This window comes from Mustela nigripes, chromosome 10 (genome assembly GCF_022355385.1).
Source record: "Mustela nigripes isolate SB6536 chromosome 10, MUSNIG.SB6536, whole genome shotgun sequence".
NCBI lineage: Eukaryota > Metazoa > Chordata > Mammalia > Carnivora > Mustelidae > Mustela > Mustela nigripes.
Genome location: NC_081566.1, coordinates 23589452 through 23615675, shown reverse-complemented (window position 1 = coordinate 23615675; position 26224 = coordinate 23589452). Strand labels below are relative to the sequence as shown.

At 37.4% G+C, this 26224-nt stretch overlaps 1 protein-coding gene across 2 annotated transcripts in view; it reads left to right on the top strand.

The window, feature by feature from the left end:
- The window catches only part of RALGPS2 (Ral GEF with PH domain and SH3 binding motif 2), a 156276-nt gene that overhangs the window by 36996 nt on the left and 93056 nt on the right, over positions 1 to 26224 (top strand). For both annotated transcript variants that reach the window (XM_059412825.1, XM_059412826.1), the window contains exons 3-5: positions 3597 to 3701; positions 5033 to 5083; positions 20992 to 21075. In XM_059412825.1, the coding sequence (XP_059268808.1) occupies positions 3597 to 3701; positions 5033 to 5083; positions 20992 to 21075 (240 nt within the window). The remainder of the gene's footprint in view (positions 1 to 3596; positions 3702 to 5032; positions 5084 to 20991; positions 21076 to 26224) is intronic.

The following is a 26224-nucleotide window of genomic DNA, read 5'->3' as shown; positions in this document are numbered from 1 at the left end:
ATCTTGCTGATGTTTGTATAGACCATTGTTTTCTCCTACTTTTGTTAGTTTTCTCTATATCAGTTTTTCTCGGTGGCATTTCTCTTCTCACTCCAATGTGCCCCTCCTTCTCTGCACAAAAAAAGAGACTTGGCTGTCTTTCAAACCTATTTCAAATGCTACACTTTCAGCAGAGTCTTTTCCTGATCCCCTAAACAGATAGCTTTCCTATTTTGAAACTAGCAGTTTAAAAAAACCCACTTTTAAAATAATTTTTTCCATACATTTATACATCGCTTTTCTTTCTCCGTGAGAAAGGGATTATATTACATGTTTGTATAGATGTCTAATATTATATGTATGTTTACTTGGTATTTTTATAATCGTATTTTTTTAATATGTTAAATGTGTATGTGTGTGTGTGTATGGCATTTATAACTATATATCTAGTATTATAGGAAGCAGTATATAATTATTTGTTAAATAAAATAGATCATTTTACTTCTGTAAAAAAAATCTGTTACCTTTCCTAAGAAGGTAAATGGACTAACATCAGGCCTCAGAGTAGTATAATTTAGTACTTGGTAAGTGGACAAAAAGGCTGTCTTTTAAATTTTTCTACACTGTGGCAAGAAAGTAAAACTAAAAATACATATTTTCACCTTCTCTTAAAATACAGACCTATTAACATATCAAAATGCAAATGTCCCATAAATCTGATAAGCTTACAGAATGGATAAAATACTTGATCTGGGTGATGGACTTCCCTGTCTCAGTAGCTTTATATTTAACTTGTACTAGAAGCTCCTGACATCAGAAGTTGGAGTGAATTTGTTTTTCAGCTGTTGAGAAGTATCAGTGGTTTTTAGTCTTGTCTTGAATAAAGAATTACTATTATTCCCTTAGTGGACATTATGTGTAAGTACTGTGTAGCTTATCAGTACCAGCTTATTTATTGGTATTGGGGAGGCAGATGGAAGCATCAGGCTCATAATTTCTTAAGCCTCTCCTAACAACTTACAAGAAAGAAAAAAGGAAAGTGATTACTTGTTTTGATAAGTAATGAAATTGCCATTACGGTTTGCTGATTTTTCTTGAATGAGTTAAAAACTTGGAGAAAGTTATGTTTAAAGTTAATGTCTTTACTTGACAGAATGTATTTAGTTATTTGGTCAGAAACTGATGTCTGATGTTAAGTTGATACATGTTAAATGTGTCTGATAGTGTTAAACTGATGTTTAACATTATGAATAAATTTCTAAATTAGTCTTGGGATATAAAATAATGTTGACATAAGCTAGCCATAATTACAGAGAATAAACATGTGGAATAAAATACTATGTATAAAATTTGATTACGGGACTTTGGGTTTCTGCTCATATATGTAAAAGAGGTTGAAATTCATAATTATTGGCTTCATAACCTGAAAAAAACTAAACAAACTGAAACTCAGTAACTCTTCTTAGCTCTGTCAGAAAATTGATGTCATAGAGCAGACTGACAGTGATGACTCAAAAACTGGAGAGAAAGGCAAGTAAAGATTTAGTTTACCAGGAGAAGAAATCACTGAAGCCAGAAATGGGTAGGAATACTTAAGCTATAGTTGAGAAATTGTGGGAGGCTATGGTGTGGACACCTTGAAGTTAGAAACTCCATTACCCAAGCCCCTACTTTTGTGTTTTACCTCTAGAAGCTCTGCCAGATTCTCACAGTGAAGATCAGAGAAAAAGCCCTTCCTGTTTCTAGCAGGGGGAGGGGAAAATAATCATTTTGAAATGTTCCCAATGCATTGTGTTCTCCCCGACCTCAAGAGAAACCACTTCACCAGAGCCTGATCTCTTTGGAGGATGAGAAGTACCCAACTCCAGCCCCCTCCAGCCTTTCTTTCTCACTTTTTTGGGGATTGGCAGTGGCTGTGGGGTATTGAGAGGTATTTGAGGGCACAAGCCCATTAAAAGACCTGACTATAGGTCTTACAGAATACTTCTCCCTCAGTACTTTACCACCATGTAACAGGGCCCTTGTAATAATGAAGGAGTATAGCTGAACAACTGGCAAGGCACAGATTCTATCCAAGAAGGAGTTTCTAGAGAAACCAAAGAACGACACTAGAGGAAATTAAAGATCCAGACACCTTAAGTACAACAAACAGTAAACACAGCGTAACTCCTGCCTTATTCAAGCATATGTCCTTATACTAAAGGCCTATTTACCTCAGTTCCTATTATCCAATAAATACATTGTGTCTGGTTTTCAGCAAATTATAAGGCCTGCTAAAAGGTAAGAAAAATACATAGTCTGGAGAGACAAAGCAGGTAACAGAGCTAGAGTCAGATATGGCAAAGATTTTGGAATTAATCAGACTGGGAATTAAAATAACCATGATTAATAATGGTAAGGGCTCTAACGGAAAGAATGGACAACTTGGAAGAAAAGATGAGTAATGGAAGCGGGAATATTGAAATTCCAAGAATCAAAAGAAAATGTTAGAAGTCAAAAACATTTTAACAAAAATGAAGAATAACACCATCAGTTTACCAGTGGACTAGTGGTCAACAGTCAGCTGACAAAAAATTCATGAGCTTTTATGTCAATAGAAACATCCCAAACCGAAATGCAGAGGGAAAAATAGAATGAAAAAAAAAAAAAAGGAATAGAATATCCAAGGACTGGGAGAATGACAGAAATTGTAGCATGCATGTAATGGAACTACCAGAAGGAGAAGAGAAAGGGGCAGAAGAAATACTTGAAATAGAATAATGGTTGAGAAATTTCCCAAATTAATGACAGGTCCTTCCTTTGAAATGATTTTGATAATCAAAATTGCTAATGAAAGTGAAAGAAAACAAAAATGAGGTGTAAGGACAAGTGCTCAAAACTGATGTCTCACAGCTGCTAGGCTGACATGTGTATTATACATTGGTAACTGAAACTTTGGGAGTTTTTTGTGCCATTGACTATAACTTAATATCCTGCCTCCATTTAATAGAGCATGATCTGAATGTTCTTATGGTATGATGCTCTGATTTTAGCCCACTGAGGCAGAATACATTTTTATTTCATGGTATAGATGTGGAAATAGAACAGAAATAAGATTTTCAGAGCCAAAAGCCACTTTTTATTCTACATGTAGTAAAAGCAAATCTGAACTTGAAATAGTAACCTAAAAGCAGAAAATCCTTAAATTTGTAATATAATAAAAATAGTAGCAATTGTCCTATCACAGGTGCACATCACTTAGCAAATATGATTGAATTATTTAATGAAGTCCTGACTGTTTTCTTATGCTTTAAGTTACAAAGTTTGTCTTTTTCTTTAATAACATTTCTTCTCCCTAACTTCCCTTTACCTCATTTGAGAATCATCAGTCTTGCTAAAATCTTTAATTTCTGTAAGCTATGGTAGGATATCAGGATGAAGAAACTGCCAGACAAGAAGAGGACTCTAGAACCCAAGTTAGATTTCTGGTTGCCTGACCCTGTGTCTAGAGCTCCTTCAGCTAAGCAGCGTGTTGTCCGCAGTGTTACACTTTCCTTGGTATTGAACGCCGATTGAGTTTCCATGGCATTGACTGGGAAACAGTATTAAAATGACTGCATTTTCTTTCAATTTAACAGAAAAGTAGCAGTTCCGAATCATTAAGTGACAAAGGTTCCGAACTGAAGAAAAGCTTTGATGCTGTGGTATTTGACGTTCTTAAGGTTACACCAGAAGAATATGCGGTAAGCCTCCTCCCCCCACCCCCCGCCTCCAAGTTTTTGCACATACCTTACACATTGATGCTGTTGAGCCAAGGCGCAGAGGAGGTGGTTAAAAAAAAAAAACTGAATGTGGAAATTGATGGAGAGAGAGTAGCACAGCAGGGAAGCAAGCAGAGGGATGAAAGGGAAGGGAGGAAGAGCTGCGGAGAGCTTTAGAGCAGCTTCCTACCTTAAACCTTCAGCTTGGCGGGAAAGAACCTTTATTGTAGGTTTTGCCCCCTGCCTGTACCACCTCTCCAAGCCAGCCAGCTGTGCTTTATCGACCCATGTAAGAAGTATTTTTACATTTTTGTAAATTAAAGAAACGGAAAAATGAAATTTGAAGGCATTATTGCAATATCATGAAAGATACCTGGAAAAACTTTTATTTCTTAACTGATGTAAATGTTCACTGAAGTTCTCTTTCTCCTTTAACTTGTTAATAGTACGTCTTAATTTGCTGTTGTTGAATGCTCTTGCATTCTAGGAATAAACTGTGTTCGGTTATAACATACTATTCTTTGGTGTATTACTGAGTTTTAGTTTTACAGCTGTAGCCTTAAGTGAGACTAAGATAGGTCCACAGGTGTGTGCAGTCCCAACAAGACCGGTGCTCCAAACCCTGAGCTCTGGGGGCAACCCATGTGTAGTCTTTTGACATGCATTGCCACGAGAATATGTGACATTGATTTTTTTTTTCAATTTATTTATTTATTTGACAGAGAGAGATCACAAGTAGGCAGAGGCAGGCAGAGAGAGAGAGGAGGAAGCAGGCTCCCTTCTGAGCAGAGAGCCCGATGCAGGACTCGATCCCAGGACCCCGGGATCATGACCTGAGCCGAAGGCAGTGGCTTAACCCACTGAGCCACGCAGGCACCCCGACATTGATTTTTATAAATGGGGAAGAAAACTTTATAAAACATCAGATTTTATATTACTGTTTGAGGAAATACGACTTAATAATCACCATAATACTGCTCCATGAACCAGTAGATCTGATTTTTTGTTTTGATTTTGATTTAATGTATGACTGTGTCCAAATTTTTAAAATCATTTTTATTTTCTAACTATACCTCATTTATGTCATAAGAAGGTATGAATAGGTATGAGATCATCTGAAATAATCATATTTAATAATGGCATAAGGGCATGTTTTCATTTCCTGTAATCCCTTGTAAAATTGCTACTTTTTTCTAATAAAAATTTGAGTATTCAATGTATTTTAGTATAGAATATAATTTTAGTTTAGAATATATGTCATGTTGTAGAATTCCTAAGGACAAATTATCATTTTTTTTTACCTTTTATTTCAGGGTCAGATAACACTAATGGATGTTCCAGTATTTAAAGCCATTCAGCCAGATGTGAGTAGTTTTAAGAACTTTCCTTTTAAATATACAGAATGGTTACTAATAATAACAAGTTTTAGAAATGTCACATTCATATTAGTGTTTAAATGTTTAAAGCTTTTGATGTGACTGTGCATATAATATTCAGTCCTTAGAAACTCATGTGGCAGTCATAGGTAAACATCATTGAGTCATAGGTAGGTAGGACTGTTTGAATCATTTTGGTTGGTTAGGCTTCCTCTTAGACGGGTGAATAGACTTAGGTTGACTGATTTACCCAAGGCTTTGAAGCTTTTTCATAGGACATTGGGAATAAGAAACTGGGTTTCAGGACTCACTCCAGCAGTTTTTTTCCTTACATCTTTATTTATGACTTTGTAATATGACAGTGGTTAACATTTTGGAGAGAAAAGGGAGGATCATGGAAGGCATTTCTTTTTTTTTTTTTTAATTTTATTTATTTATTTGACAGAGAGAAATCACAAGTAGATGGAGAGGCAGGCAGAGAGAGAGGGAAGCAGGCTCCCCGCTGAGCAGAGAGCCCGATGCGGGACTTGATCCCAGGACCCTGAGGTCATGACCTGAGCCGAAGGCAGCGGCTTAACCCACTGAGCCACCCAGGCGCCCCAAGGCATTTCTTACTTATTATACTTCTACCTGCTGGAAGCCATTTTTTAACGCTCTGTGTGTGTATGCGTGCCTGAGTGTGGTAATGTCTGTTTTACTGATGAGCAAACAGGATGACAGCTTTGATGCACAGTTACGTGTAGGAATTGGGTTTTAGACTCTAAAAACTGATGCTTTTTCCACTCTTAATAAGTAATATAAGTATGATTTTGTACCCCAAAATTGAGTAAGTGATGAGGCACCTGGATGCCTCAGTGGTTAAGCATCCAACTCTTGGTTTCAGCTGATGTCATGATCTCAGGGTCTTGAGATCGAGCCCCGCATTGGGCTCCACTTTCAGTGAAGTCAGCTTGAGATTCCTCCCTCTTCCCTCCTCCTCTGCCCCTCGGCCCAGTCACATGTATGAGTGCACACATACTCTCTAAAATAAAATCCTCAAAAAAAAAAATTCAGTATTCAGTACCATAAAATAGATAATTTTTTTTAGATCTTTTGGGAACAAAATATAGTATATTTGTTGTATGTACAAGTAGTAGTGGCTCTGAACACTAATTATTCTAAGGAGTTGGAGAAAACATCTGTGTCTTAGGTGGTATAGACAGTATTAGTCTTGTGACTTTCAAGTAAGTTACTTAATGTCTTAGCATCTCAGGTTTGTCACTTACAAAATGGAGGGCTGGGCCTAAATGATCTGAGTCCCTTCATTTCCACAATTCTGTCTTTTCCTAACATTTACTCCATACCTGAGAATTGTCTCAGTAGAACCATTAGATTAGGGATAGGAGAAGCAATGTGTTCTACACGTAAAGCAGAAAAAGAAAATGGCTTTTGTATTTAGATGACAAAAACTGGGCGCCTGGGTGGCTCAGTCAGTTAAGCATCAGCCTTCAGCTGAGGTCACGATCCCAGAGTCCTGGGATCGAGCCCCACGTTGGGCTCCATGCTCAGCAGCCAGCCTGCTTCTCCCTCTCCTGCTGCCCCTCCCCCCGGCTTGTGCGTGTATGTTTGCTCACTCACTCTCTCAAATAAAATCTTTAAATAAAAGACAAAAACTGAAACATTAATTTCTTCACATCCCTGAACAAAACAAACTAAATATTCTTTACAAAAATTATGCTTTCTTTGCCCTGAAATTTGGCCATCTTATCCTTTGATATATTTTTTCCTTTTGAATAAATGGCAGTGGCCATGTTGCTATTTCCTATGAGATTAGCGCTATCCAGTGGAAGTACAATGTGAGCCACTTAACGTAACTTTACATTTCCTAGTAGCCACATTATGAACTAAAAATGAAACAGATGAAATTAATTTTAATTATTTTAGTTAACCTACAACATCTGAAACAGAACCACTTCAACTTTTGTAACATTATTGAGGTAGTCTCTAGTCTTTCTTTTTCCTCTGCTAAGACTTGGAAATTCAGTGTGTACTGTATAGTGAGGACACATCTTTGCAGTAGCCACATTTCAGGTTCCCAATAGTCATTTGTGCATTGGTGGTATAGTGGTGAGCATAGCTGCCTTCCAATGGTCATTTGTGACTAGGAGCTTTGGACACTGAAGTTGTACATAATGATTACTGAAGACAGAGAATTCAAGTCAGTATGGGACTTTTTTATTTTCCTGGGACATCTAACACTAACTTGTGAAATTTAAAAGTGAACCTTTGGCCCCAATCCCTTATCTAACTTAATACCAGTTTCACTGATTTTTTTTTTTTTTAACATTCTAAGTGTCTTGTCTATGCCTTCTCTTTCTGCTCCCAACATCCCAATCCAAGCTGCCATTTTATCCCAACTATGTACCTCTTACTGATCTACCTACATCTGCTGACCCTTCTGAAGTCCTCTCTGTCCAGCACCCATGGTAATGTTTTCAGACATCGAAATCTGTTCATATGATCCCTCTTCTTAAAACATTTTAGTGGCTTTCTGTTGCTCAGAGGATAAAGACAAACCATCCTAATATGGTCTACAAATTCCTCATAGTTTCTGGTCTAGCTGCACTGGCCTTTTAGTCCCTGTCACCACTGATCTTGTGCATATCCTGATTAACTCGTATTCATCCTTCAGTTCTTGGACCAAGTTTGACTTTCTCAGGTAAGCTTTTCTTGTCTTCCTGCAGATTCTCCTAGCACACTCTGCTTCTTCACTGGGTATATCAGTTGCAAGTTTACACTAATGTTTTGTGATTCAGCAAGTATTTGCTGAGTGTCTGTTACATGCCAAACAGTGGTTTAGTTCCATGAGGTACAGCAGTGAACAGACTAAAATTCCTGCCCTGGTGGATCTTACATTTGAGTAAGGTGAAGATAGTGTGTCATGAAAACCATAAAACAGCCAGAAGAGAACAGAGAGGGAGGATGATGAGAGTTCCAGTTGTAGATAGGGTGGTTTCCGGAAGGCTTCCCTGGGAAGAGGCCATCTGAGCCAAGACCAGAGGAAGTGAGAGAGCAAATCATGGGTGTTTGGGGAAGAGTGTTCCAGGTAGAGAACAGCCATTGAGCTATATGAGGGAAGGGGGTAGTGAGGGCTAGATGTCATCCAGGGTCTTGCAGATTTTTACTCTGAAAGAGATGGGAAGCTCTTGGAGGGTTTTGAGGAGTGGCAGTTTCTGACTGAGATGTTAAGTAGTTCTTTAAGTCACTTCTGACTACTGACTTGGGAGTGGGACTGGTACCAAGACTGAATCAACTGTGAGAGACAGTGTGGCTCGGGTCAGGATGGGAGTCGAAGAGGTCATGGCAAAGTTGTCAAATACTATGTGCAAGAGGAGTCAGGGCTGATGCCAGACAGGGTTTTTGGCCTGACACCAGAAGCGTGTCGTTGATACTCTGAGATGGAAAATTATTATTATTATGTTCATAACTTCTGGGGCTGCCATTCATCTAGAATATTATGTGCAATGCTGCTACTTGTGGAAAAAGGCCAGAGCAGCAGCTGGTGGAGGAAAGAGCAGGAGTTTAGCTTTGGACGTGTTTGGGTTTACATGTTTGTTAGAATGCAGAGTTAGGTAATACATAACTGTATTACTGTCCAGGTTTCAAATGTAGTTTGAGAGAGGTCACTGTAGAGGTGTTTCAAGAGTTTACCAAGAAGGTGACTATAGATGGGAAGAGGGGTCATAGTTAGTGTTTAGGTGGAATTAGCAAGAGATGAAAAAGCAACAGTGAGTGATTTAGCGGGAAATCAGGTTATTAGTACGGAATTTGATGAGCCAAGTGAAGGAAGTATCTTTAAGAAAGAAGGAGTGATAAGGTGTAAAGAGTTGTTAATCATGTACTTACTTGATTAATTGCTTGCTGCTTCCACTAGGTTTTAAGCTACATGAGGGCTGTCTGACATGTGATGGGATTCAGTAGTTAGAATGAGAAAATGAATATAGTAACAGCAAATACTTGTTCAGTGAGAGAATGTCTTCAGAAATTGAAGGAGTAACTATTGGAAGATGTGATGTAACTATTGGAAGATGTGATGTAGCACAAAAATATTCTTGTTAGGTGTTAGTCTCATATAATCAAAATTACATGAAATCTGGCAGTATAAGGAGAATTTCTTCATCTGGCAGAAAAATGTTTTCTAATTTACTATGAAATATTCAAGACCTACAGCAAGGCATAGGGACTAATAAGATGAACCCCTGTGGACCCACCTAACCAGTCCTGTTGAAGCCATTCTGCATTCTCCCATGTTTGCCGTTCTCCCTCCTCCCACTGAGGGCCACCATCCAATATTGATCTATATCATTCCTGTGTAGTGAGCTATATTTCTCTAAGTATATGTATTCCTTAGCAGTAAATGCTGTTGCAGGTTTTTAATTTTTCATGTAAATGGTATCCTGTTGTTGTATTTAGCTTGCTCTTAACGTTCATCATTGCTGCCAGCACCGATGGTAATATCCACACTCCAGCACACTAATTCCTGAGTTGTGGAGCATCTTTGTTGTGGGATATCTTTGAGTTATTAACGACCACCAGTTATCTGAAATGTTTGTACAGATGTTGTTTGTCATGTCAAAACTCTTGCTATTGACAAATTAACAGATAAACCATGAAGTCAGTCTAGTGTATTAATCTTTTTTATTAGCATAAATGGTGTTTACCTCATTATATAGTTACTAGATTCACTAAAGAATGAACACTTTTGTTAAATCAAAATTTAACCTCAGACATTATGAAAGAGTTATCCCTGAATCTAATAAATTTATCTTGTGATGCGTTTACCCGTTATGTCAGGGTTTAAGTCCCTATATAACTTTATGTAAAACTTTTTTATTTATTTATTTTTAATTTTTTTTTTTAAATCTTGTTTTTTTTTGTTTTTTTTTTTTAAGATTTTATTTATTTATTTGTCAGAGAGAGAGCTAGCGAGAGCGAGCATAGGCAGACAGAGTGGAAGGCAGAGTCAGAGGGAGAAGCAGGCTCCCTGCAGAGCAAGGAGCCGGATGTGGGACTCGATCCCAGGATGCTGGGATCATGACCTGAGCCGAAGGCAGCTGCTTAACCAACTGAGCCACCCAGGCATCCCATGTAAAACTTTTTAAAAAAGCATGTTTATGCTTCATGAAATTTTAAAAGCTTTTTAGTTATTCACTAAAACTGCTAATCAGAACTCACTATTACATGTACATATTCCTGTTATTTATTTCAGGTGGTAATTCAAGTTTTCTAAAATGAAATCTGTACGGAATTTGAACTTCGAAGAATATAGCTTCTGAATCCAGCCGTATGGCTTGGTGATTGAGTGTAGGTTGGTGATTACACCAGCCAAGTCTCACTCGATTTTCTATAATAGAGGCAATTTCTGAGGCACCTGGAACTTACTGAAATATATATCTCTCATTAATTCAGTTCCCTAAGTAGACCTGTAATTCCTACCAGTTCATGGAATTCTGTATTCCTGTCTTTTGTGTTAAGTACAGTTTAGATGAACTGGTTCTACCTAAACTTGTTCTTTAACCCACTGAGCCATCCAGGCGCCCTACCTAAACTTGTAGGAAGAAAAGGGCACCTTGCAAAGTGCAGCCACTGTCTCAGGCTCTGGCCACTTACCTGCACAGTGCCTGTCACACAGCACACTGCAGAATTGCTCAGGGGGAAAAGGAAAAATTCCACGCCTTTTATTTCACTGTAGAAACTATCTCTCTTATCTTGGAACTGGCACAAAAAATTGTTTATGGTATAGGGACTGTCCTTAGTCATCAGTAGAATACTGGCTAAATAAAGTCACATCTTGAAGAGCAGATCTGAATCAAACAAATGCTAAGTCTGGTTTTTCTCCAACCCTGTCTCACACTTGAAGTTATCTCAGATCAAAAGAAGAAAAAAGAACACTTTGGTACTTTGTTTTCTTAGCTTTTTGTTTTATGGTCAGAAGAATGGAAAACATGCTTACCAATGAAAAGAATTTAATGTTACAGGAAAGTTCATCAGTGATACAAAAAACTATTGGGTAGGAATATAACTACAAAAAAAGGTGTGCTCCAGTTTCATTTTTAAAGATTCCCTGTCTGTGTGGTATGCACCATCTGTCCATTATTATTACCATTCAGAACCAACCCTAGGAGTCACTCTTCCCTTTTCTCTCCATCCTATTTCCCCTGTTCTCCAGTTGATTTTACTTCCTAAAAAACTTTTCTCTCCTTCCCCATCTCTGTCAACTCTGAACGATAGTTATTAAAAGAGTACCATGTTTTCATAAGGCTGCAGCTCACTGGCTCTAGAAATATGAGCACTCCTTAGTGTCTGTGCAGGATTGTTGGGCCTGAGACAGGTCTCAGCACAGCCAGTGCTTTCTGTACCGCCGGGTCCCTCTCCATTGGAACACTTTGCCCTGATTCCCAGAGCTGCTGCTACAGAAATCCTAAGAATCTTCATGTCCCCACTGACCCAAGCAGCATGGCCAAATTTGGAAGGTTCTATGGGTGCTGCTCCATCTCACACAAAATCCGCCTTTCACGCTTCTTCCCTCCCCTTGCAGCCTTCTCTCAGTGGTGGGGAGAGTGTACAGTGATACTGTTGCCGAAACGGTCATTACAGTGATCACAAAAAGGAAGAAGTTTAGCAGTTTGATTATTTATATTCTACCATTGGTAATGGGTCCTTACAACTCTTATTTCCATGGAGTTTTGTATCTCTCTCTCTTTTTTCTTTTGTTTAAACCAGTTTTGGGCACAAATTGCCATGTATTTTGCCACCTCTTTTTTAAAAAAAGATGTTTATTTATTTATTTGACAGAGAGAGAGAGAGATCACAAGTAGGCAGAGAGGCAGGCAGAGAAGGGTGGGGGAAGCAGGCTTCCCACTGAGCAGAGAGCCCCATGCAGGCCTTGATCCCAGGACCCTGAGATCACACCCTAGCCAAAGGCAGAGGCCCAACCCACTGAGCCAGCCACGCACCCCTCTTTTTTTTTTAATCAGTGTCTAACCTTAATAGCTCTAAATGGGTGCTCAAAATTTTTTAATTATTTCACTTATTTTAGCCCTTTGAATCCCCAAAGAGAATTTTTAGTGGCAAAGCATAAAAGCAGGGAGTCCGAAGACTTGCAGTTTTTTTCAGCTTTGCCATTTATAGATTGTGCCATTAATAGAATCTATTTCAAATCTTTGGCCTTTTTAAAAAATGACTGAATTGGGGCGCCTGGGTGGCTCAGTGGGTTAAGCCGCTGCCTTCGGCTCAGGTCATGATCTCAGGGTCCTGAGATCGAGGCCCGCATCAGGCTCTCTGCTCAGTGGGGAGCCTGCTTCCTCCTCTCTCTCTGCCTGCCTCTCTGCCTGCTTGTGATCTCTCTGTCAAATAAATAAATAAAATCTTTAAAAAAAAAAAAAATGACTGAATCTATGAAGTAAAGGATTTTGGACTGTTGGTTCTTCAGAATACCGTTTAGGTCTTCCAGAATTCCTGGAAGTAGGATTGTTTTTATTGGTGACTTCAGAGTAAAAGTGACAGTTAAGGGCAGTTCTCAGTCAGTAATAAATATAATTTTGATCAAAGCTGCAGGAGTCTTAAGCAGATGATCAGGGTCTAGTGATGGTCGTGAGTCAAGCTCTTATAGATTGGGGGGTGTTATCCTCTCACTAGATAAATTCCACAAGGGCAGAAACTTTGATCTTTTTTGTTCACTGATGTGTCTCTAGTGCCTAGAATAATACCTGTTCAGTATTTGAGTTTGTTTTAGTGACCATTCCAAGGCTTTATACTGTAGAGCCCACAGACATGTCATCTCCCAGTGTTCATCATGTTTGGAATCATTTCCAAATGATTCCAAACAAAAGTCTGTTACTCCAAGAATGTGACTCATAAAATAGCGTTCTTTCTGTGGAAATAGGAGTTTTGGTTTTTTTACCCCATCCACAATTAAGAAAATTTTCAGGTTTTTTCCCCTAGTATGAATTCCTTAATGCTTAGTAACAGCAGATTACAGATTTTGTGCATGCACTTATTTCTGGTGTGAATTTTCTGTTACTTAGTTGAAGCTCAGCTCTTGTTAAAGTTTTTCCATATTTCATACACATAAGGATTTTCTTGGCGTGATTTCTCTTTTGATCATGAAGGTTTGTTTTCTTTTAGAAAGCTCTGACATGTTTATAGGGCTTCCCTCCAGTGTGAGTTCTTTCATGTTGAAGCAGTGAGTGTTATTTTGAAGGTGTATTACATTTATAGGTTTTTTGGGTCTTGTCTATTACAAATTCTCTCATTCTATAAAGCTTATATTTGTTCTGATGACATTGGTATGTTTATTACATCAATAGGGTTTCTCTTCAGAATGAGTATTTTATTACTCAGCACAGGATGTGTTATGACAGAAAGTTTGCTTGCAATCAGATTTTCTTTTTAATCGCAATTCTCTGGTGCTTTTGATCATTCATAAAGGGTGAACTGTGCTTGAAATCTGTACTGTCGTCATTACACACTGGATAATGTTTGCCTCTTCTACGAGGTCTCAAGTGTTCGTAAAGAGTCCGGCTCTGACTAAAGGTTCCTGACATGTATTGCATTCAAAGAAGAAAGTTTCACACTTTATTATAAAGTTCTAGTAAGTCATTTAGATTATTTCAATAAACAGACATTATATACAGAGCACAGATAAGGCTCTCATGTGTAACTAGGATACACTAGAGATTGAGGAAGAATGGTGGTGAAATGAGGAAAAGTACATAATAGTTAATTCTGACTCTTATTAAAACATTTCTGAAAAACTTAAAGTTGATATTAAGTTGATATTTCTGACGATATATTGAAGGCCATTCTGTATGCTAACATTTTTGTGTATGTTAGAGACTAGAATCTTGGCAACATCCCAGGTTCCAAAATCAGGAATACCATAATTCTGTGTTATTGTTGTTTTTTTATTGGAAATTATCATTTGCGTTAGAACTAAAATGTAAACAATTCATGAATATGGTGGGAGGGTTGAAGAAAACAAAGAAGACATGAAAGATTTGGAATTTTCTGTTACAAGCAAGGTAGAAACTCTTCTGTATGTTACATTACTGCGGCTCATCACCGTGAGTGTGGTGTAGTAAGTTTAGGCTTAGAATAAAACCAGAGAAGGAAGGGAGGGCATTGTTGATTAGGGGAGTGGGTGTATCATGGCATCAGTGGTAGCAGAAGGTAGCTCCTGCCTTTATCTCTGCTATCATTCTAGGGACAGCTATAATGTGTCAGGAGGAAGGCAGAGGGGGAACAGAGGATGTGACTACATTAGAAAAGAAAGATATTTTTGATTTAACATAACACATTAAAGTTTTATAAAGTTTCAGAACTTTATTCTGTTGATTAAAAATACAGGAATCGTAACGAGCACATCATCTGTGGTTGAGACTTCTTTCTAAATAGCCATATAGGCTGAATGCTAATGGAGATACCATCTCCCTTTAGAGCTTTGCATCTTTTGAGCATAAGAGTACCTTAGCATAATGACTTTCTTCTGTGTGTCAGCTGTACTTCAGAGAAACAAAAAAAGGTCTTCTTGTGAGGATTCCCTGCTCCCCACAGTCTTTTACAGATTCCATCACTTTTTCTTTTCTTCTCTCAATCTCTGTCTAAATGCTGGTCTATATTGGCCTTTTCTCTTCTTCTATCTTTAGGTATCCCTACAACATCACCCTTAGAGCAGTCCTTTTAAGAGTGTTGGAACCTACAAGATGAAATTTAGAGCAAGAATTTGACTTTACAGAACAAACCTACAAGAGACATAAGAGAAGCTGTGGCTCCTGTGAAATTCAGTAATTCTTTCATAGGGTAGGTGGTCGTGAGTTGTGGTGTTTGCTCCCCACGTGCTTCCAAAATAAACTCAGTGAGAAATTGGGCTTCATAGTTTCATAGCTCAGAGTGAGCCCATGAGTATTCTTCTACATAATTCTTTCAATGACCATTTAAAAATTGCATTTGTATCTGTGAATTGCTGTTAGATTTCTTTCTACTGCCTGATTTTAAAATTGTAAGTTAATCCATTTGAACAACTTTTAAGAGGTATCAAGGCTGGTGTATTTCATTAAGCTTTTGCTAAAATAGAGGCTTACTTACACAGTGTACTTAAATCAGTCCTATTCTTAAACCAGACTCCTAAAAGAATCCTTTGAGTCACTAAGCTTACTTTTTGGTGTTCATGGAGATGTTTTAGTATCTAATAGCCCTTGCCTAGACTGATATGCTGTCTAATGCAAGATACCACTGGTGGGAGAATTTATTTCTCAGATCGTTAATAGTGTTTTTTGGAGGAAGATCCTGGAGTCTGAGACAGAGACAGAGACAAAGGGAAAAGCAATTTTTTTTTCCCCTCACAGAGTTCAGTGGCTTTTGAGAAAGAGGTGGGGCAGGGCAAAATTCCTTTAAGACTAGCTAATATAAGTGCTGGTCAGGGTTTAAGAAGAAAGTAATGAGTTCATTCCTGGAGTCCCAATGCAATTCCAGCTCATTAAATGAGATTTTTTAAAAAAGATTTTATTTACTTATTGGACAGAGAAACAGAAAGATCACAGGTGGGTAGAGAGGCAGGCAGAGAGAGATAGGGAAGCAGGCTCTTCCCTGAGCAGAGAGCCCCATGCGGGGCTTGATCTCAGGACTGACCCTGAGACCATGACCTGAACCGAAGGCAGAGGCTTAACCCACTGAGCCACCCAGGTGCCCCATTAAATAAGATTTTTATTGTTGTTGTTTGACTTTTTATTTTGAGGTAATTACAGATTCACTAGAACTTGGGGAAAAAAATAGTATAGGGATATTAATTATAGATTCATAGGAAGTTGCAAAAGTACTGCAGAGAAGTGCCACTTACCCTTCACCCAGTTTCCCCTAGAAGCTACATCTTAACGTATATGGTACAGTAGCTGGACCAGGGAATGGACGTTTGTATAACACATGCCTGTATAGTTCTATAACATTTTTTTCTATGTATAGTTTTGTCTAACCATCACCTCAGTCAAGATACAGAACTATTGCAATACCACAGTGCTTTCTCTCCCTTGTGTTACCCCTCGCTAGTCAGCTAGTCCCACTCCTACTCACTCCCCACCATCCTTAACTCCTAGAACCACTAATCTGTTCTCCATCATTATAGTTTATTGTTGTATTAGATGTGCGAGTAATACAGCATCATCTCAAAATGGAAATGTTTTCTGAAGCAGAAGCTACTGTTCTAACAGGTTTTAAAAAACCTGCTTATGTCTTACATTTTCTAATCACAGATTTCTTTATTTTTTTTTAAAGATTTTATTTATTTATTTGACAGAGATCACAAATGGGCAGAGAGGCAGGCAGAGATAGAGAGGAGAAAGCAGGCTCCTGGCCAAGCAGAAAGCCTGATGTGGGGCTCCATCCCAGGACCCTGAGATCATGATCTGAGCCGAAGGCAGACTTAACCCACTGAGCCACCCAGGTGCCCCTAATTACAAATTCCTTTAAAATGGAGGGGTCCAGTGGAATTTTCATCCATTTGCTACCAACTAATGTGACCATAGATTCATTCATCCCCACCTGCTTCCTGTCAGCTTAGTTAAAGGGACAAAGCATTTTTTCCATTAAATTAATGATGTTGAAATGTTCTAAGTATTGGATGAATTTTTCATCCAAATTTTTATCCATTTTTATAATTTTTTATTTGAGGAGTCAGAGAAGCATTTGGAAGTTTTTAGTGCAAAAAAAAAATAAAGCTGTAGTTCATTGATACTTTTATCTGGATTCCTTGTTTATTATAATTTGTAATAATGATGAAGATAGGTTCAAAGGAGTTGATATGTATAAAGCACTTAGATTAGTGCCTGGTGTACAGTAATCTCTGTTAGTGTTAACTCTTACTTTTACTGCTGCTGTTAAGACAGCTGTTCTCAGGCTGAAAAGGCCTTTCTAAACACAAAACCAGAAGATGAAATCACACAGAAGAGGACAATATAAGTATCAGCTACTTTAAAAACAAACAGAAACTAGGCCTCAGTATGCACGTAAAGAAGATTGGGAAGGTGTGTTTTCATAGATTTTCTCTTTGGTGGGTTTATAGTTGGTTCATGGCCCCACCCTCCCTTTTCTCTCTTTTTAACAAACGTAATTACTCTTACAGTTGGGGAAATTGAAGCAATGAAAGGGGATAAATATACCCAGATTCAGTAAGACTTTTAGGAAAATGACACTCGGTAATAGTATAAATGACTCAGTATTTCAGCAGGGCAGTTGGATGGGTATCAAAACCTTGAAATAGTTCATCCTCTTTGACCTAGTGATTTTACTTCTAGGACCGTATATTTAGGAAATGATCAGAAATGTGAGAAAAGGTACAAGGATATTCATTAGTTAGAGTGTAGCCTTCTAACAGGAAAGTGAAACTCATTTTCTGTGTGAAGTTTGTTACTGAGTTTGAACTGGTAAATGGCTACATTACGTAGTTTGATAAGTATAGTATCAATTTGACACAGACACTTTGATCATGGCATTAATATAAATTTGGGAATAATATTAATTGGTGAAAAGCAATTCAGTATTTATAGATTTAATCCTAGGAAATTGTCCTAAAATATGATGTCTCTATATAGTTAATATATATTCATATAGTTAAATATTTATATTTTTAGAACAATAATACTTTGTCGAGGTTAGATGTTTTTAATATAGTTATCATGTTTTTACATTCACATAATGTCTATCACTATTTTCTATCTATACAGGGAGGTAATGTGAAATGGGTATTTAGGCTCAGTAACAATTCTTTTTTTTTTTTTTTTCTGTTGTTTTATATTTTCCTCCAGTAATTTCAAATCTGAAGGTTGTAATCTAGCTTTAGGTTTTAAAAAAGTTAGTAATTGGTATCTTCAGAGCACTTATTGCTTATCTATTGTGTTGAAGCAGTAATTGCTGTTTCTTCCCTCAGTATTCTTCTTCTTGGTTACTCAGGCCAGAAAAGGGAATCGGCGTATCTCTGGATACCTCATTTTTGGCCTATGCTGTGTAGATCTAGTTTTGACCAAGGCCTGCCTGCCTCCAAAATATCTGAATCTACCACTTTTTTCAATATTCACTGATATCACGCCAGTCAAGGGAATAGTACTTGTGTTTCTGGAAGTATTATATCATCATAACTATTTCCTCCATCTTCCCCTTAGACTGTTTCTTTTTATTTCTGTTTCTAAATTTTATGGAAGATAAGAATACATCACATTTAAGAAGTCACATATTTCCATCATCCCCACCCTTGAGCCGCAAACCCATCCAGCGTCTTAGCTGTGTTCCTCCTTGGAGGAGTTTATGTCCAGTTTTAAAATAGTGCATCTAAATGCCTGTCATTTATAATTCTTAAAATTTTGGATATGATTTATTGACTCGGTACTGTAGAAGATGATTTCATAGTTGTACATTCTGTTCCCTTGACGTTTACACAGTTGACTTCCTCTTCTTTTTCGCATGTAGTTATGTCATAATTTTGACATGAATAAGTAATCATGGCTCAACTATTTACAATTGAGCTGTGTTTACTTAAATTTTGTTTTCCTTGAGCTAATAACTTACTTAAGCTTTCTCTGTACTGGTCACTAATTTTTCTGCCAGTGGTGAATATAGTGAATGCCTTCTCCGTGTGTTCAAACTCTTAGACATTGCTTCATCTTTGAGAGGTACCCTTCTTGTAATTTCTGTCTTCTTGCTAGTTAACGTCTGAGCTGTTGTTGTTGTTGTTGTTGTTCTTCTTCTTCTTTTTGTTTTTAATTTATTTATTTGACAGAGAGAGAGAGAAACAGCGAGAGAGGGAACACAAGCAGGGGGAGTAGGAGAGGGAGAAGCACGCCTCCAGCTGAGCCAGGAGCCTGATGCAGGGCTTGATCCCAGGACCCTGGGATTATGATCTGAGCTGAAGGCAGACACACTCAATTGACTGAGCCACCCGGGTACCGCTAAACTGTTGTTCTTAAGCTCTACTCACAGTTGTGTCCCAGGATCTCCTTTACTGTTAATCTGGGTATTCATATTATTTCCTTTCTATGTTTGTTACTAAGTTTCCTGGATCCCATGTCTTCTTTTTTCTTAATTTGCTAGTTTGTTTTAAGGAACCACATAATTCTGCTGGCTCTCTGAGAATAGGTACATATAAAACAAATTCTCTGAGACTTTGATGTCTGAAAATCTCTGCAGTATATTTTCATATTTAATTTCACATTTTTGTTGGGCACAGAATTCTAGGATTTTGAAGACATTTCAGTTGTCTTCGACTTTCAGTGTTACTCTTTAGGTATCGAGGCCTTTGATCCCTTTTTCTGCCTGTAATCTATTTTTATTTTGCTTTGTTTTTTAATCTTACTGATTTATAATCCCTTAGTCTCTAATGCTCTAAAATTTTTTATGCTAGGCCTTGATTTTGAGGTTTTTAAAAAATTTACCCCATTATAAAAGACACAAGATAGGTCTTTTCCTGTCCTTAAGTTCTAGAGGCATTAAAAAAACTTTTTTGTTAAGCTGTTTTTCTCTGTTCTTGTTATTATGCAGACATTGACTCTTATGGACTCTATAAACATAATATTTTGAAAAAACTTTTTTGTTAAGTTATTTTTCTCTGTTCTTGTTATTATGCAGACATTGACTCTTATGGACTCTATAAACATAATATTTTGACTCCTATTTTGAGTTCATTTTGTAAAAGATTTTATCACCTTTATCTCACAACTCTTATGTTGGTTTTTAAAATCTCCCTTATCATGTTTTTCATTTCTAAAAGCTCTGTTTTGTCCTCTAAATATATCCTCCTGTTTTTGCCTAATGGGAGCAATACCTTAGCTGTCTGAAAGTAATAGTTGTATGATTTTTTTTCTGTTTCTGTTTGTTTGTTCATTTCCTGCCCTAACTCAGTTTGCTCAGATTAGATAGATAGATTTCCTCAGATAGATTCTCTTTCTTTCTGGTGTGGTTACTTCATTACAGCAGGGTTCTTAACCTGCTTTGAACCTTGGACCCCTTTGGCACTTGAACAAAGCCTATGAAGCTGAACCCCTCTTTAAAAAATCAAAGGAATCAATTCTATGAAAATATACTTATCACCATATTTTTATAACTGTTTCATAGCAATATATATGTGCTTCCTTATTAACATATTAAGATACAGAGATAATGAGCTAATTTCAAACTAGTGGTAAGTATAAATGATATTTTTGGACTGCCTGTACCAACTATAGGGTGATAGAAAAATTTTTTATCAGTGACAAAAGTCACAGGTATTGTTAACTCTTCTGTAATCTGTACTGTGCATTTATAATAAAAAGGAATGTCATATCAGAGATTAGTATAAAATAAAAATTTAATTTTTTGACATCCAGATTTAGTAAGCCCTTTGAATTCTATTGACAGACCCGGTCAACAGAATTGACACCTGGGGTGTCTTGATACCCTAGAGTATCAAGAACTCTTTTTTTTAGAGGTTTGATCACACATTTTGGGAGGTTGGCTGTCAGCTCAGAGAGTGAGGTTCTGGGAGCCTAACTGAAAGTTCTGAGTAACTGAATTGGGCTTGGCATCTACTAGGCTTCAGTATACATTGTAGGAAGCTCAACTTGCATTATCTGGATTATTTGGGATTCAAATCGCTTCAAAGAAGGATCCACCAGTTTCCCAGTAAAGTGTAACTCTAGTCATCTGTATGCTCATAGACAAGTAATTTTCCCTCTTACATACCACTAGTAGAGTTTGTTTTTGTGATTTAATTGAGTGGTTGTAGTATTAGATATGTTCCTGTTAAATGGCTCTAGGAAAGGACACAACTGTCTTTTATGTTTCGAAACCTTTAATATAGTAAGAAAACTGAATTTATTTTTACTCATTTTTTTCAGGAGCTTTCAAGTTGTGGATGGAATAAAAAAGAAAAATACAGTTCTGCACCAAATGCTGTTGCCTTCACACGAAGATTTAATCATGTGAGTTGCTTGTAGAATTTTGATAATTTTGTTTCTGAAATTCAGTTCCTTAATATATTTTCTTTTTTTTTATTCTTTTTTTTTTTTTTTTTAAGATTTTATTTATTTATTTGACAGAGAGAGATCACAGTAGGAGAGAGGAAGGGAAGAGATCACAGAGAGAGGAAGGGAAGCAGGCCCCCTGCTGAGCAGAGAGCCTGATGCGGGGCTCAATCCCAGGACCCTGAGATCATGACCTGAGCCGAAGGCAGCGGCTTAACCCACTGAGCCACCCAGGCACCCCCCTTAATATATTTTCGTTAAGAAGTAGTTTAACTTCTCACGTCAGTGCTGGAATATTGTCAGCCACTGTCTCTTCCAACATTGTCTCTCTGCATGATCTCTGTTTTTTTCTTCTGTAATTTATCTTGGAAATTCTTTTCTACTCTCTTGCTATTCTTTTCTACTTGTGTCTTAACTTACCATGTTTTGTATGTACACCCATTCTGAGTGGTTTCTTCAGATCTATATTTCAATTCACTAATTCTCTTATAGATGGGTCATACCTGTTCTGTGTGCTTTTACGCTAGTGTTATTTTTAGTATTTCTTAAACCATTTTCAACATTTTACAATATAATTTCTGTGTTATTATCCAAAGACCTGGGAGTACTAATTCTGTGTTATTTTTGCTGATCCTTACACAAGATGGTTTTCTTATGCATTTTGTAATTCTAGATTGAGAGCTCATGTTCATTTAAGCTTTATCTGTACTGCATCTATGGGAATTCTGCTGCTGCTTAGTTTGAGGGTATATCTCTTCTGAAATACTTTTGTTTGCTTTTGCTGGTACCAAAGACTATAATGACTTAGTTAAATTCCTCATAAGTTTTGGTTGCGAACTTCCATACGTGGCTATAGTGAGGCTAGTTACAGATTCTTAAGAAAAACTTATATTTTTCTCCATCTCCTGTGTTTGTCTTCCCCTGCCAGTAAGTGAATTGTTTTAGCCTACAGGTTCTCCAAGATCATAGCACTTTGAAGATCCCTTAGATAGACATCGTGTGGTAGAATAGAGATGGGCAACTTGTTTTATGTCTTAGGAGGAGTATTAAATCCAAAGCCCCTAAGTCACTGAGAGAAAATCCTCCATGGGCAGCTGCAGTGCCCTTTCTTTTAACCATAGCTTTGCCTTTGTTTCCTCCCTTTTTTCCCCTTCTTTTTGCCTCTAGGGGAAATCCTTTCTTTTGAGTTAGTCACACGTTTTTTTAAAAAAAGAGTTTGTTGTCTTTAACCCAACATTTCTAGAAGTTTATATAGCAAACAGTTTTTCAGGTTATTTGGTTCACTGTATTCCCCAAAATGAAGTGGATCAAAGTTCTTAAAAATGAGATTAAATCATTAAAATAGGATATAAGGCAACCATGTCTTTCACTGAATTTTATATTCAACTTATATAGTTATATATTCAGATTTTTCTGAATTGCTCAGAATTTGTCATCATAGTAAAATTTTTTTGCCATAGCAAAAGCATTGTTAAAATATTCGCAAATATGACTTTAGATTTTAAGGCTGTTATTCTTAAGCCAAAAAGTTGCCAGAGTCAAATATGGCATGTTGTACCAAAAGCCTTTATCCTTATTCCAGGTTACAGTTGATCCTACAGTCTTACTTAGTTGGTCCATTACTCTGTTAATTTCTCCGAGTAGCATCATAGGAGGTTTGAAATAGTAAATTATGAAAGAAGTTAGTCTTTTAAAAGGAATCTATCTGCCTGATTATTATTATTTTTTAAAGATTTATTTGAGCGACAGCAAGTGTGAGGGGGGTGGAGGGGCAAAGGGAGAGGGAGAAGAAGACCCCTCCCTGATCAACGAGCCCAATACGGGCTTGATCCGGGCTTAATCCCAGGATCCTGGGACCTGGAGCCAAAGGCAGATGATTAACCAACTGAGCCCCCCAGGCACCCCTTGAAGTGCTTTTATAGACACATTTTCCTTCATCTGGTATTTGCTTGCCCAGAGATTCACTTCCTATAAGCAAGGAAAGATAAATGTTTGATTCTTCCCGTTTATTTAATAATTTTGAAGATAACGAATTGGTGTTCTGTCTTTCTCTAATAGTGACCAAGTAGTTTTTTATTTCTAATACCATTATGAACTCGTAAATTTAACTGCATATGATATGTGTCAACCCATTGCGGTTATCTTTATTGAAACTAATACTCCATTTTAGGCCAGTGGAAGTCTTTTCAAGTTGGCATTCATATCCTTTGTCATGACCCTGGTAGTATTGAATAGTTTCCTTGCCATCGGGTATACAAATATGTTTCAGGTTCATTTTGTCCATTACCTGTCCCTGGCCTACAATCAACATTTCTTTAAAGTCCCGGTTTCTTACTGGGGGTAGTGGACCTGGATGCCAGGAATGCTCATTGCTGTCAGAATGACAACTTCTCTGCCTTTTTCAGCAGAGATAGCTAGGATATCTGTGTATCATACACATAACATAGACATACAACTATTTAAAGATAAAGCATCCCATTAGTTCATATTGATACTTCTAATTTAGATTCAAGACCAGGGTTTTACTTCCAACTCTTCTGTATTACATCCACATGTTCTTTCTTCCACACCCGGAATTCTGGTTTTCAAGGAACACAGGACATGATGCAGTACCCTATCATACACTCATTTGCTTTATCCTACATAATAAACAAAAGGCTCGGAATAATACTATTACCAATAATGTTCCTATAAACAGATAGATGTTTTGCAGATGTTCTGTTTTTATAATTGTACTATATGTTGTCTGAGCATATGGGCATTATATAATGCACTCTCTTTTAGTCTTAGTTCTTTGAAAAAGTAGCATCCTTATGTTGCTGTTTCTCTAGGCATTTTGGTTGCCTGAAGCTCATTCTCTGTTACAATACTCAGGAAGGACTCACTAGAACAGTAAGGCCAGAATTCTTGCATACTGACAAATTTTCCTGTCCTCTGTATAAAAATTTTTTTTCCGTGATATTATGTTACTCCATTTTTTTTTTTTCTTGACAGTGTTGCTGTTAAGAAGTCTGATGATAATTACATTTTCTTTTCCTTCAAAATTACTTGATCTTTTTGTCTCTATGGTCAACAGATTTTTTCCCAGTAATTTTATTGAACTGTATCCTACTGTTGGTCATTCTGGATCAGTATTCTCAGGTGTGGTTGGCTTTAGCTGGGTCTGTCAGTTGGAGAGCACCTGCACTTAGCCTTTCCAGCATGGTGGTCTCAGGTAGTCGTACTTCTTACATGGTAGGTAGTTCAGGAATCCCAGACAAAATGTTCCAATAATCAAGGCAAGGCCTACATGCTCTTTTATGACCTTGTCCTGGAAGTTAGCATCAATTTCATTAATCATCTGTTCATTAAAGTAGTTACAAGCCTGTTCAGATGACATGGAGGTTAACATATACCCCAACTTCCAACGAAAAGAATGACAAAAAACTTTTTGGCCATGTTTTAATATCTTGATGATATTAGTCTTAAAATTTGTCTCACATTAAATTTTTTTTAAAGATTTTATTTATTTATGTAGCAGAGATCACAAGTAGGCAGAGAGGCAGGCAGAGAGAGAGAGAGAGAGAGAGGTGGAAGCAGGCTCCCTGCCGAGCAGAGAGCTCGATGGAGGACTCAATCCCAGGACCTGAGCCAAAGGCAGAGGCTTAACCCACTGAGCCACGCAGGCACCCCTATCACATTAAATTTAGTTAAGTCCGTGATTATGCAGTTTAGATTGAGTTCACAGGTGATAGGCTATTTGTTGATCAAATATCTAAATATCTAAAGTATAGCTTTTGATATATTTTAGAGGTAAACTTTATCAAAATTAGGGATAGTTATTGCCAAATATAGTAACAAATACTGAGGTGGTTTTGTAAAATATATATATAAAATCTGAAATGTTTCTCTCTAAAACAGGGAGATGAATTGTGGGGCAGTGGCACTGTATTTTGCACTGTCATTTCTTACTAATATACCCTGTTTTTAGACTTACAGAAGTGTGAGCCAACTGATGGTGCTTTGATTTTCTTTTCATAGTAAATGAATTAAAAATATGTTACATTGTACCGTATGGTAAACAAACTACTTCGATCAGAGTGGATTAGAGCCTCTTAGTAGTGTTACAGATAGATCTAGTATGCCTTCTGATGAATTTTTTTTAATTTATTTTTTATTTATTTTCAGCATAACAGTATTCATTGTTTTTGCACCACACCCAGTGCTCCATGCAATCTGTGCCCTCTATAATACCCACCACCTGGTACCCCAACCTCCCCCCCCCCCCCCCTTCAAAACCCCCAGATTGTTTTTCAGAGTCCATAGTCTCTTCATGGTTGACCTCCCCTTCCAATTTCCCCCAACTCCCTTCTCCTCTCTAACTCCCCATGTCCTCCATGCTATTTGTTATGCTCCACAAATAAATGAAACCATATGATAATTGACTCTCTCTGCTTGACTTATTTCACTCAGCATAATCTCTTCCAGTCCCGTCCAGGTTGCTACCAAAGTTGGGTATTCGTTCTTTCTGATGGAGGCATAATACTCCATAGTGTATATGGACCACATCTTCCTTATCCATTCGTCCGTTGAAGGGCATCTTGGTTCTTTCCACAGTTTGGCGATCATGGCCATTGCTGCTATAAACATTGGGGTACAGATGGCCCTTCTTTTCACTACATCTGTATCTTTGGGGTAAATACCCAGGAGTGCAATGGCAGGGTCATAGGGAAGTTCTATTTTTAATTTCTTGAGGAATCTCCACACTGTCTGATGAATTATTTTTAATGATTTTTATGAGACTGACGCGCTACCTACTGCGCTAACGAGGCACCTTATTTTTAATGATTTTTAAAAGAAATTGTGGATACAGTTTATTGAATTAGAAAACATTACATGATTTTTTAAAATACAGTCTTAATTTTAGAATGACTTGGATACACTTTTCTTTATGATATTTTGGGATTCTTCACACAATTATGCTTGATGTAAATAAATGGCAATGTGGGATTACACAGCCAGAGGAAAAGCATGCTGTAAGTAGCATTTTTTATAATGTCTGCTCTTAAAGCTTACCTAATTCTGCCACAGTGTCTCAGAATATGGCAAAATCACATGTATTGGTATA